The 12,873-nt window shown below is 35.8% G+C and overlaps 1 protein-coding gene across 1 annotated transcript; it reads left to right on the forward strand.

Moving 5' to 3' along the window:
- Nucleotides 1-6,444: 6,444 nt before the first annotated feature.
- LOC104241192 (phenylalanine ammonia-lyase 1-like) lies at nt 6,445-12,327 on the forward strand. The gene is made up of 2 exons (XM_009796108.2): nt 6,445-7,110; nt 10,320-12,327. Exons 1-2 carry the CDS (start codon nt 6,707-6,709, stop codon nt 12,067-12,069), a joined length of 2,154 nt encoding a protein of 717 aa, XP_009794410.1. The 5' UTR covers nt 6,445-6,706; the 3' UTR covers nt 12,070-12,327.
- The last annotated feature ends 546 nt before the right edge of the window (nt 12,328-12,873 follow it).

The following is a 12,873-nucleotide window of genomic DNA, read 5'->3' on the forward strand; positions in this document are numbered from 1 at the left end:
TTTTAAAGAAGAAGTATACGTGAAGCAACCTCCTGGGTTTGTAGATTCAAAGTTTATCTATCATTTATATAAGCTAACCAAAGTGATGTATGGACTGAAGCAAGCTCCACGAGCATGGTATGAAAGACTCAGTTCATTTCTTATTGATCATGGTTTTACAAGAGGTAAAGTAGACACTACTCTATTTATTAAAAGATCATCAGAAGGTAATCTCATTATTTAGATTTATGTTTATGATATTAAATTTGGCAGTGCTAATCCTCTTATGTGCAAGGAATTTTCAAATCTTATGCAAAGTGAGTTCAAAATGAGCATGATGGGAGAGCTAATGTTCTTCCTTGGACTTCAAATCCAATAATCTGAAGAAGGAACGTTTATATGTCAGACCAAATACACAAAGGAATTGATTCAAAAATTTGGCATGAGCAATGCTAAAGCCATTGGCACACCAATGAGTCCTTCAACGAGCCTCGACAAAGACGAATAGGGAATCCCTGTTGATGAAACTAAGTATCGTGGAATGATTGGCTCACTTCTTTATCTAACTGCCAGTCGATCGAATATTATGTTTAGTGTCTGTAAATGTGCCAGGTTTCAGTCAGTTCCTAAGGAATCACATCTGACTATAGTAAAAAGAATTATTCGATATCTTATTGAAATTGTCTCTCATGGACTATGGTATCCTCGGTCTAACACGTTTAAATTAGAAGGTTTTTCAGATGTTGATCTTGCAGGTGATAAGGAAGACAGAAAAAGCACAGTGGAACATGTCAATTATGTGGTAAAGAATTGATTTCCTCGAACAGTAAAAAACAAGCATCAGTTGCACTATCTACTACTGAAGCTGAATACATCACTATTGGATAATGTTGTGCACAATTATTGTTGATGTCTCATCAACTTGGTGACTATGAACTTTCTTTTAAACCTATACCAATTTTTTGTGATAATTCTAGTATTATATGTCTCTCTAAAAATCCTGTACATCATTCTAGGCAAAGCATATAGACATCAAGCATCACTTCATTAGAGATCATGTCCTTAAGGGAAATATAGAAATATTCTTTATTGGAAAAACTGATCAATTAGCGGATATCTTTACCAAGCCTTTATTAGAAGAGAGATTTTGTTCACTAAGAGAATTACTTGGCATTGTTTGCATTAATAGTTAATATTAGGACCTATGTGCCATTATTTTATTTTGTATGTCAAATGTTCCATATCTTTTCTTACTCATTAATTACGCCTCCGATTTCCCTCCTTTTTCCTCTCTTTTCACATCAGTCGCAGAGTTCAAAGAAGGAAAGCCAATCACCGTGTCTGATCAACTGACACCTTATCCTTTTCTGTACTCAACCGTCAGAAACCCTCTTTTTATGCTGAACTTTCTTTTCAATCTCCATCGTCTCTATCGCCTAAAAGCCCTTCTCCGAAAACTTGCCCAACCAAAAACTTCTTCAATGGCCAAACAACCCAAAAATCCCTCTGCCTCCACTAGGAAGAGCACCCGCTCCAAGGCAAAAACCCCTTCTCAACCCCCTGAACAGGTAGACCTACGGTCCGATCACTCTGAGGGGTTTGCCTCTTCTCAGGCGGACTTCTCTGATCATTCTCAACCCTTAGGAGAAAAAGCCTTGGGAAAAAGACCTATGGAAGAACCCCATGTTTCCTTCACTCCAAAGAACGACCTTTCCAGTTCTCTTAAGTCGGAATTCAATTTCTGGGATTCTCCAAATAGGGACTTCTTTATTGCCCTAAAAGACAAGCCTATTGCTCATGGAAGGGTAGTCGACCTTGATGACATGGAAGCCCTAAATTGTAAGGTAAAGTATCTTTTCATTTATCAAAGGTGGTCGAAGTTCTTCTCTGTTCCTCCGCCTAAAGTCTATGAACCCCTAGTGAGAATTTTTTATGCTAATCTTCGCTCTAGTAAGTATGATAAGTTGGAGTCCTTAGTGTTAGGAAAGCGTATTGTTCTTGATTGTGCCATGTTTGATTCAATTTTTTAGTGTAAGTGTTCTAGTTTCCCAATATTTTTTTAAAAATTCCTGGCCCGATGATTTTGAAATTTCCTTTGATCAAGCCAAGAGATGTATTGCTGAGTGTCCATCTGAATCTCTCCCAAACTAGATAGGCCCTAGTGATAGTTTCGAAACTCGTGTTTTAGCCCACATTGTTGCAACCACTTTGCTTCCCCGTATTGGCTTTTTCTCCACCTTCTCTCTAAGAGACACTTTTCTGGTATATTGCCTTGTGACCAAACTCAAAATCAAACTGTCCTCCTAGGTCATCAGTTTTATGATTGAGAGTGCAAAATATCTCACTAGTCTACCATATGGTATGGCAATCACTCACATTCTGGAAGCTCACAATATTTCCATCTCTACATATCTTTTTACCTCTGTTTCAAAATCTTACAACTCCATAGCTTTTGCAAGTATGGGGTATGTGTGTGTGAGGGCCCATGGGTCAAGAAATAAGAAGGAGATGTCAAGACTGCTCATACAGACTCCAAACCTAAACCTTCTGCTTCTCATCCTAGCCATAGTGATCCTGACCTTGCTGAGAAACTCAGTGCCATTGACAATCAACTCTTTGCAATCAAAGATCTTCTCATTTCCACTCAGTCCATTATTGGTACCATTCATGCTATCTCTAAAGAAACAGGGTCTGATGTCTCCAAGATACGGGTTGCGGTTCTCAGAGTGAGGGAAAATACTGTCAAGGCATTCAAGGAGGTTCATGATAGGCTTGATGGAATGAGTGTCTCAGCCAATGCCAGCTTTGATCGACTGAAGGAGGCTATTTGCAATACTCTTACCTATTTTCTGTGTCGCTACTGTGGAAGTTTAAGACAATGTTTTTTTGCGGTGCTGTTTTTGGACTGAAATATCAGTCGGTGGATATTTTTTTTTTGGTTATGTTCTAACTCTGTTGGTACATCCTGCTATGAATCATGTTTCACATGTCGTGTTTTGTTATTCCCTCTTTGTTGATATCAAAAAGGGGGAGAAAGGATATATGTATTGTGCAGGTACATAATAAGTCGACTAAGGGTAAGTTAGCTTTGGCACTCCTTGAGGGGGAGTCACAGAACCTGAAGCAGTCGACTACATATGCCTCAAGCAAACTAGCACCGGACAAAGTCAACTGCTCTTATTGTGGGAGAGTAAAATACAGGGAAGTCAACTGTTGTTTATACATATATATTATTTTGTCATCATCAAAAAAGGAGAGATTGTTAGATCTAATTTTAATGATGAAAATAATATATTTGCTCTTTGTATAGGAACTCATGGATACCATTCAAGATTGAAGGAATCAATCAGCAATGATCAAGGAACGCATGGATTGGCATACAAGATTGAAGGAATCAATCAGAGGAAATCAAGGAAAGTAGACATGATTAAAGGAAGCAATTGATACTGACGGAATCAATCAAGGCTAAACTGAAGGAATCAAATAAATCAAGTAAATCGAAGATCTTGCAGATAATTAATCAACTATCTAAATCTGGAAGGATCAAGATTCCAGGATCACGCACAGGAAAATCTTTAAAGACTCTCGTCAGTTAAAGCCGTTGTGGGATAACCTTATTCTTGGAAAGAATCAATCTCTTTCCAAGGAGCAAATCTCTTGGGTTGGCAAATCTCTCCAGAATTCAAGTCTCTCTCAAAGTATTTAAACTTATAATCACACCTTAGAAAACATACTTTGATCGAACCAAATACTCTCTCTTTGTTCTACTGAAAACAAACATTATAGCTCTACTAAGACCTGATGTGTAACAAGTTAGAGAAGAAAGAGAGAACAACACTGGTGAGGCATTGTATCAAAAGAAACGAGTGATATAGGAACTGAGCTATCGGTGTAGATCACACCATTCTCCGTGTACTCGAAGAAACTCATTCTCTGAAAAAGAACTCCCTTGCAACCCAAGGGGACTGGACTAGGATTCACATTGAATCCAAACCGGTATAAAAATTCTGGTGTCTTTAATTCCTGCATTTAATTTCAGCATCTTAAATTATGTCATTACTGTTATCAAGTTATTACATCTAGTTGACTAATTGGAAAACTAGTCAACTAGTAACAATTAAGTTTAAAAATAAACAATTCACCTCCCCCCCCCATGTACTTTCAGAAGAGACAAAGGCTAGAAAACAAAAAAGAGATGAACAATTTGGTACCCTTCAAGTTCAGCTAGAAAAGAGGGACGAACAAGTTAATCTCCTTCAAGGTCAGCTGGCCAATCTTCTTGCTAGTGGTGCTTTCCCCATTCCCCGGTCTTGTGAGCCTTCCCCATGTGCTAATTCTTCTCGTCGTGATCCTTCGAACCATGCCGACGATGAAGGTTCTAGTAGTAAAGATACAGATGATGCAATATAAACACTCATTGAATGATGTGTATTGCTAAACAAAGTATTGAACTTGTCAATATTTAGTTGGGATTAGTTTTGAATGATGATTGTATTGTTGATATTATTTTGTTATTGAACATTTGTATAGTTATTGTGGTGGTTGGCGTTGTTGTTGTTATTAGCGTTGTTGTTGTGGTTGTTATTAGCGTTGTTGGTTAATTGTTATTAGCGTTGTTGTTAAATAATTATTGTTGTTGTTATTAGTTAGTTAATTGTTATTGTTGTTGATTAATTATGGTTAAATGGCAGCAATGTAATGTTGTCATTATAGGATGGATATTGGTTGTAATTGGCAGGTGGTGTAGCTTAAAAGCAGGCATTTTCTGCCCAGTTTTTACCCAGAAAATCGATCGAAATTGGTCGAAACTATTTATTTTTTTTGCCCAGAAATTCAAAATTTCCGACCGAATTCGGTCAGAAATTTTAAATGAAATCTCCAGATTTTTGAAATATCTGCCCGAATTCGATCGAAAATTATGAATTTAAATTTTTTTATTTAAATAAATTAATAATTTATTACAATTTATAAATAATTATATATTTAAATAAAATTATTATTTATTTAAAATTCCAACCGATTTCGGTCGGTATTTGAAAATTAAATAAAAATTTTTTATTAATACCGACCGATTTCGATTGGTAAATGAAGTTTGATAGTCAGTCAACGCTTTGAATAAATCGGCCGATTTCGGTCGGAAATTTTCGATCGATTTCAGTTGTAACACGTTAGCGACCATCATTTTTCCGATTAATTAAAAGCGGTCAGAAATTTTATAATTTTCGACCGATTTCGATCGAACGTATTTAAGCAATTTTTTAGTCGTGTTCTTTCTTTGAAATGGTAGCTCATGCAGGTGAAGGGAAAGTTTTAGGTTAAGTTATTAAGCTAAAAAATGCTCATTAGAAAACTGATGTTAATGATTTTTTTATTAGAGGCAAATTGGTCAATTCATATCTCCCACTTCAAATGACGCGGTGCTGTCGTTGTGCGACTCTTTCTCACCAACCACACCCAATTCATTATTTCCTCTTATCTATTTGACGACTCACATAACTATCTATTATGGCTTAAACCATGAGGTAATTTACGAGAAAAACTCACCCACTGCAGTTTACACCAATATAATAAATACGCAACATGAAATTTTACATATATTATTACTACAGAGTACAAAAATTATACTCTTTACATTCCAATTCGCATTACATAATTTTGATATGTTATAAGTTTTAAAAAGAAATTAGCTTTTAAAATTTATGGTTTTAAACATGACATAACATTAATATGGTTATAAAACTTTTAAAACTTGTGATTTTAAACATATCAAAATATTTGTGTAAATATAAAAGCTCATCACCAAGTGTTTAAAAAAAATTATATTAATATATTCACAACATTAAAAGATTATTATTCTTTCTGGAATGAACTAAACTAAAAATACTGTCACTTACACGAAATGGATGGAGTAATATATATATATATATATATATATATATATATATATATATATATATTGTTATCTTAATTTATTACTCTATCCGTCTTATATTAACAATCGTGGTTACTAAAAATAGTTGTCTCAAATTATTGTCATTTTAGAAGTTCAAGACAAAATTAATTATTTTTTTCTTTTTTTACCCTTAATAATAATTGTTCTTAAAGATGGAGATAACACATAAATAGAATAAATATCCAATGAAAAAAAATTATATCTTAATACATAAATAAGGGTATGATAAATAAGGGTATGATAATCTTATTTAATATATCTGAAAGGACGTGTAAAAGAAAAACAGTATTTGTAAAAAATACGGGCCCGGGGAATGTGAGGGTTGAAGGGTGGTTGTTGAGAGGAAGCCCGCTTGCTTGCTCTTACTTTTCTTGGCAGCCGTCCATCTCCATGTGCAATCCAACGGTCAATCTAGCTTTTCAACTAACACATTGGCCTGCCCAACCAACCCTCAAGCATGACAATATGATTCCATTTCTATTTAAACTCTCACATTTAGGCTCAACAAACTCAGGAAATTCAGCTTAAGCTAATCCCATAAGCTTTCAAATTTCCTAACTCCACCAACCAAGAGAGAGAGAGAGAGGGCGAAGATCGCAACACACATTTATTTGCACGTACATAAATCTTACGTGTATCTTTTAATTGCACAAGATTATATTCCATCAAAACATCACATATACTTCGTTTCTCATAGCTAACCACATTTTGAGTTCTTGATCTTTTTCTTTCATATTTTCCATTTTCATTTGGCAATACATATTTAGTTTAGCAATGGAGTATGCAAATGGAGATTGTAATGGGCATTCTAGTCAAGAATTTTGCATTAAGGGTCATCAACAAGAAGACCCTTTGAATTGGAACATGGCAGCTGCAGCACTCAGTGGTAGCCACCTTGATGAGGTGAAGAAAATGGTGGAGGAGTTTAGGAAGCCGGCTGTCCGGCTAGGCGGCGAGACGCTAACGGTAGCACAGGTTGCCGCCATAGCCGGCCGTTCAGGCACTGAGGTCAAAGTGGAGCTGTCAGAGGGAGCACGGGCCGGTGTTAAGGCAAGCAGTGATTGGGTCATGGAAGGCATGAATAAAGGGACTGATAGTTATGGTGTTACTACTGGTTTTGGTGCAACATCACATAGGAGGACCAAGCAAGGTGCAGCTCTACAGAAAGAGCTCATTAGGTGAGAGTTTAACTTTTATGCATTGACAACCAGATTATCTAAAAATACTATTGTTCCCAACAAGTAATCAAAAAGATAATTACGAGTAGTTGTACACAATTTTAGGATTAACATCCTGAAAGAATAGACTGATTATCTTTTAACAACAAGTTTAAAGATACTGATAGGGTAAAAATTCGTTACGCACGACTAGAAACTTACTATTGAATTCTCTCTTGTGTGTGTGTTGCGGTTGGGGGGTTTGGGGCAAAGTAGGTAAGGGAAGGGCTTCTGAGTAGATGGCTTCACGTAAATTCCCCATGTTTCGTTTATTAGGCATAGGCAGTTCATCACATGAGACCAACGGCCTCATTTGTTTGCGCTTAACGAAGGTCTGAATCTTAATCATTCAGATCTCAGATATTAAGTGCGTTTTTTTTAAAGTCTAAATTTTAATTATTCAAATCTTAATTATTAAGTGTGTTTGTTTTTTTACTTCACAACCACTTAATAGGTCTTAATAGGTCAGTATGATTAAGATCTATAACAGAGACTTAATTTCATTAAGATGCATGCTATCACGTATTCATTATTAACTGCTATCACCACCTACCATTATCAACTACCACCATGCCACAACCACCACCATACTCAACCACCACCACCACCACGCCACCACCAACAACTACAATTGGCACTGTCCATCATTATAACCTACCACCACCCACCCACCACCTTCCTTAATCACAACTACTACCACTACTGCCATTATTAAATATCACCACCCACTACTACCATCATCAATCATAATCGCCACCACTATCAGTCACTACTAACTACTAGCATGAACTACCATCATCAACCAAAACGACCACCAACTACTGCCTCTAGTCGGCATTCACCTGTTAGCCATCACCACCATATTTTAAAAAGTTATATATTTTATTGATAGAATATTAGATTAGTTAGTATTTCATTTGAACTTTTTATGTTTATTAATTTTCAAATAAAGATAAATTATATACTTCAGATGTTAAAAATCAAACAGTCTTAATTATTTAATATTCATATCTTAATACACATCTTAATATATTCAAATGTGTATTCAGATTCAGATGTCTTAATCTTAATACATATTTCGATATTCAGATGTGTATTCAGATTCATACGTCTTAATCTTAAAAAAAAAACAAATGAGAAAGAAAGAGACAAGATTAAAATTCGAGAGAAGATACAAAACAGCTTTAACAAAAAAAAAAAAAAAAAGGAAAGACTGTTTTTCCCCTCAAATTTATCCCCGGTTGGTGAATGATTTGTGGAGTTGTCTATCTTATTAAAAGTGTAAACAATAACTTTAAATTAAAATAAATTAAAATCGTGGTATTGGTAGGTTTGTCTTCAATGATTTTGAAAAGTTATACTAGTATTAGACACCTCCACTTCCAACCAAGAGGTTGTGAGTTTGAGTTTTCTCAAGAGTAAGGTGGGAAGTTCTCGGAGGGAAGGATGCCGGGGGTCTATTTGGAAACAGCCTCTCTACCCCAGGTAGGGGTAAGGTCTGCGTACACACTATCCTCCCCAGACTCCACTAAATAGGATTATATTGGATTATTGTTATTGTTGTATACTAGTATTAGACGCGTTATGCAAGAAATAGGAAACCCTTTCTCATTCTTGTAAGAGAGTACTTTATTTTATTCTTTTGGCCCGTAAATTTTCATATTCTTAACATAAAGAATCTTTGCTAGTCCACCTGCCAACTATTTAAATTAATATGGTTTCATCTTTTTTAGTCCGCCGGCCAACTATTTAAATTATTTTTTCCCTGCCAAAATCTGTATAAAAAAATTTGAAACAAATTTATTTTGACTATAATTTTTTATTTGGCTAAAACTAATAATATTTTAATCAAAGTTATGTTTATATATTTGATTAGAAAAAGAAAGAATACACAGTTAGAATATATTATCATTGCATCTAATAAAAAAATATTGTTGGAACTCCATATATTGGCTAAATAAATATTTTAGCTGAAAATAGTAAAATTCCGACTAAATATTAGCAAATTTGACCAAAAAAGAAAATTGCATAATTTAATTAAATAGTCATTGTATGAAAATAAAAGTAAAAATACACTTTAATTTTTTCTCTTTTGTAGAAAATACAACATTTGTACTTTATTACTTTGTTAAATCTTCTTTTTATTTGGCTAAAATAAATGAAGCTTCAACTAACTTTTATATATTTGGACCGAAAGAAAAAAAAATACATAGATGAATATATATTCATTGTATCTAAAATAAATATAATTGGGATAAAATATGCAATGTATATTAAGAAGAAACAACAAAAAATGCAATTGGAACAAATAAATTATTATATTTGATTATGTGACAATCAAAATTTAAAAACTACCCCACTTGGATTCAAGCTCAGAGAAGTATTAAAGACCACATGAAATTTAAGGAAGAATTAAACAAAAGTTACCGAGTTTAAGGGCTCCAAAAATGACATTTCTGTCATTAATAAAACCACGTGATCATCCAACATGAGTAGCCCCAAACACAATCACGTGAGAGCATGAAAAAATACCTACATAAGTAATGGCCTGTTTGGCAAGCTTAATTTTTGGCCAAAAGTGTTTTTTTTTTTTTTTTGCCAAAAGCACTTTTGGCCTCAAATTCAGGTGTTTGGCCAAGCTTTTGGAAGGAAAAAAGTGCTTTTGAGGAGAAGCAGAAGCAGTTTTGGAGAAGCAGAAAAAAGTAGTTTCTCTCCAAAAGCACTTTTTTGAGAAGCACTTTTGAGAAAAATACACTTAGAAGCAGTTTTTTAAAGCTTGATCAAACACTAATTGCTGCTTAGAAGTACTTTTCAAACTAATTAGCCAAACACAAACTGCTTCTCACCAGAAGTACTTTTGAGAAAAACACTTTTGAAAAAAAAACACTTCTCAAAATAAGCTGATTTTTGCAGCTTGGCCAAACGGGCTATAATACTAGTTCACTAGTTCACTGGTTACTTTAATTTTGCTTTTGCCTAATAAATACTCGCTGCAGATTTAGGTCTACTTTTGTCTAATTGTAGAAAGAATTTAATGGATGGACGGTTTGAACAGTACTTCTGAAGGTGGCACTTTCAAGTTTAGTCTATGTCCATATATCGTTAGTGTTAGGGGTGATTTTGTATGAATTAATTAACTCATTTGTTACATGCAATTTTATTTTAACCAGATTTTTGAATGCTGGAATCTTTGGCAATGGGACGGAGTCATGCCACACATTGCCACACTCGGCCACAAGAGCGGCAATGCTAGTGAGGATCAACACTCTTCTTCAAGGTTACTCTGGCATAAGGTTTGAGATTTTGGAAGCTATAACCAAATTGCTCAACAGTAACATCACCCCATGCTTGCCTCTCCGTGGCACAATCACAGCTTCTGGTGATTTGGTGCCATTGTCCTACATTGCTGGGCTTTTGACGGGTCGACCCAATTCCAAGGCAACTGGGCCGGATGGAGAATTGTTGGATGCTGTCCAGTCCTTCCAACGGGCCGGTATTGAGACCGGGTTTTTCGAGTTGCAGCCCAAGGAAGGATTGGCATTGGTGAATGGCACTGCTGTTGGTTCTGGCATGGCTTCTATGGTTCTATTTGAGGCTAACATTCTTGCTGTCCTTTCTGAAGTTTTGTCAGCACTTTTTGCTGAAGTTATGCAAGGAAAGCCTGAATTCACAGACCACTTGACTCACAAGTTGAAGCACCACCCTGGCCAAATTGAGGCTGCAGCTATAATGGAACACATTTTAGATGGAAGTTCCTACGTTAAGGAAGCCAAGAAAATCCATGAAGTGGATCCTTTACAAAAGCCTAAACAAGATCGTTACGCCCTTCGAACATCCCCTCAATGGTTAGGCCCTCAAATTGAGGTCATTAGGGCCGCGACCAAGATGATCGAGAGGGAAATTAACTCGGTTAATGACAACCCATTGATCGATGTCTCGAGGAACAAGGCATTGCATGGAGGTAACTTCCAAGGCACTCCAATTGGCGTGTCGATGGACAACACTAGGCTTGCACTTGCCTCCATTGGAAAACTCATGTTTGCACAATTCTCTGAACTTGTCAATGACTATTACAACAATGGATTGCCTTCTAATTTAACCGGGGGACGAAATCCTAGCTTGGATTATGGTTTCAAGGGTGCTGAAATTGCAATGGCCTCCTACTGCTCTGAGCTCCAATTCTTGGCCAATCCAGTGACTAATCATGTCCAGAGTGCAGAGCAACACAATCAAGATGTGAACTCTTTGGGCTTAATTTCTTCAAGAAATACAGCAGAGGCAGTGGATATTTTAAAACTTATGTCATCCACTTATTTAGTAGCACTTTGCCAGGCTATTGACTTAAGGCACTTGGAAGAAAATCTCAAGGCCTCGGTAAAAAATGCTGTGAGCTTAGTGGCCAAGAAAGTATTGACAATAGGCCAAAATGGAGAGCTTCACCCTTCAAGGTTTTGCGAAAAGGACTTGCTCAAAGTGGTTGACAGAGAATATGTGTTTGCATATGCTGATGACCCATGCAATTGCAACTACCCATTAATTCAAAAGCTAAGACAAGTGTTGGTGGATCATGCTCTTTTAAATGGTGAAGGTGAGAAGAATTCTAGCACTTCAATTTTCGAAAAAATTAGTGCATTTGAGGAAGAATTAAAAGCTATCTTGCCCAAGGAAGTAGAGAGTGCTAGATGTGACTTGGAAAATTGCAAGCCAACCATTCCTAATAGGATACAAGAATGTAGGTCCTATCCATTGTATAAATTTGTGAGAAAAGAACTAGGGACCAATCTCTTGACAGGTGAAAATGTGCAGTCACCAGGAGAAGTATTTGACAAGGTTTTCACAGCAATAAATGAAGGTAAATTGATAGATCCTTTGCTTGATTGCTTGAAGGAATGGAATGGTGCTCCTCTTCCACTCTGCTAGAGGAATGAGAAAGAAAAAGGAAAGGAAAATCTTGGGGTCGCACTATGGGTACACTAAGTTTATTTGTATTTTTATTTTTATTTTTTTGGGTAATTATTCTCAAAGGGTCTCTAAGAAAATTTGTGACTCTTGATAATTATTTATGATATCTGTATTCTGTTCTTAGTACTAGTGTTTTTATTGTTGTAAGCTTCGTTCAACAAGAAATATGTAATATATTAATAAGAATTCACTTTCAACAATATCTTTTATTAGAGACTATTGGTGTCTTCCGTTTTTTATTTCTCGATTTTTCTATTAGTTTGATGAATTAGTTTGAGTAGGTTTGCCTTGTTGACTCCCGGTTGTTGACAAAATAGATAGACGAATCATTTTTTTGGTTGTCGACAACCATTGCAATGGAGACTATGTCATGGTTTTGCCATCAAATCCATTTCTTGGTTTGTGGGGTGTGGGGTAGGGATTTTGGTAGGTGGGAACTGGGAAGAGGATATTGCCACATCTTCTTATCTTCTTTAAACCAATTAAATCGATTAATTTGTTGAAAAAGTAGGTGAGAGAAAATGAGGCAGAGAGGGAAAAAAAGAGGGGGAGGGGGGAATCTTGTAATCCACAAAATCACGGATCATGATAACATATTAAACAAGATTGTATGGGTCAAAATCTGACCTCGCGTAGATTAGCGCTACAAGGAATAATAAGTGGTCGACTAAGTCGTGGTTGTACCCACAAGGTATAATAACAACGAGTATCTCGGTCACTGCCGAGATCGAGCCGTCAAAAAGCTTGTATGGTAAAGTAAAT

The sequence above is a fragment of the Nicotiana sylvestris genome, chromosome 5 (assembly GCF_000393655.2).
Source record: "Nicotiana sylvestris chromosome 5, ASM39365v2, whole genome shotgun sequence".
Lineage (NCBI taxonomy): Eukaryota > Viridiplantae > Streptophyta > Magnoliopsida > Solanales > Solanaceae > Nicotiana > Nicotiana sylvestris.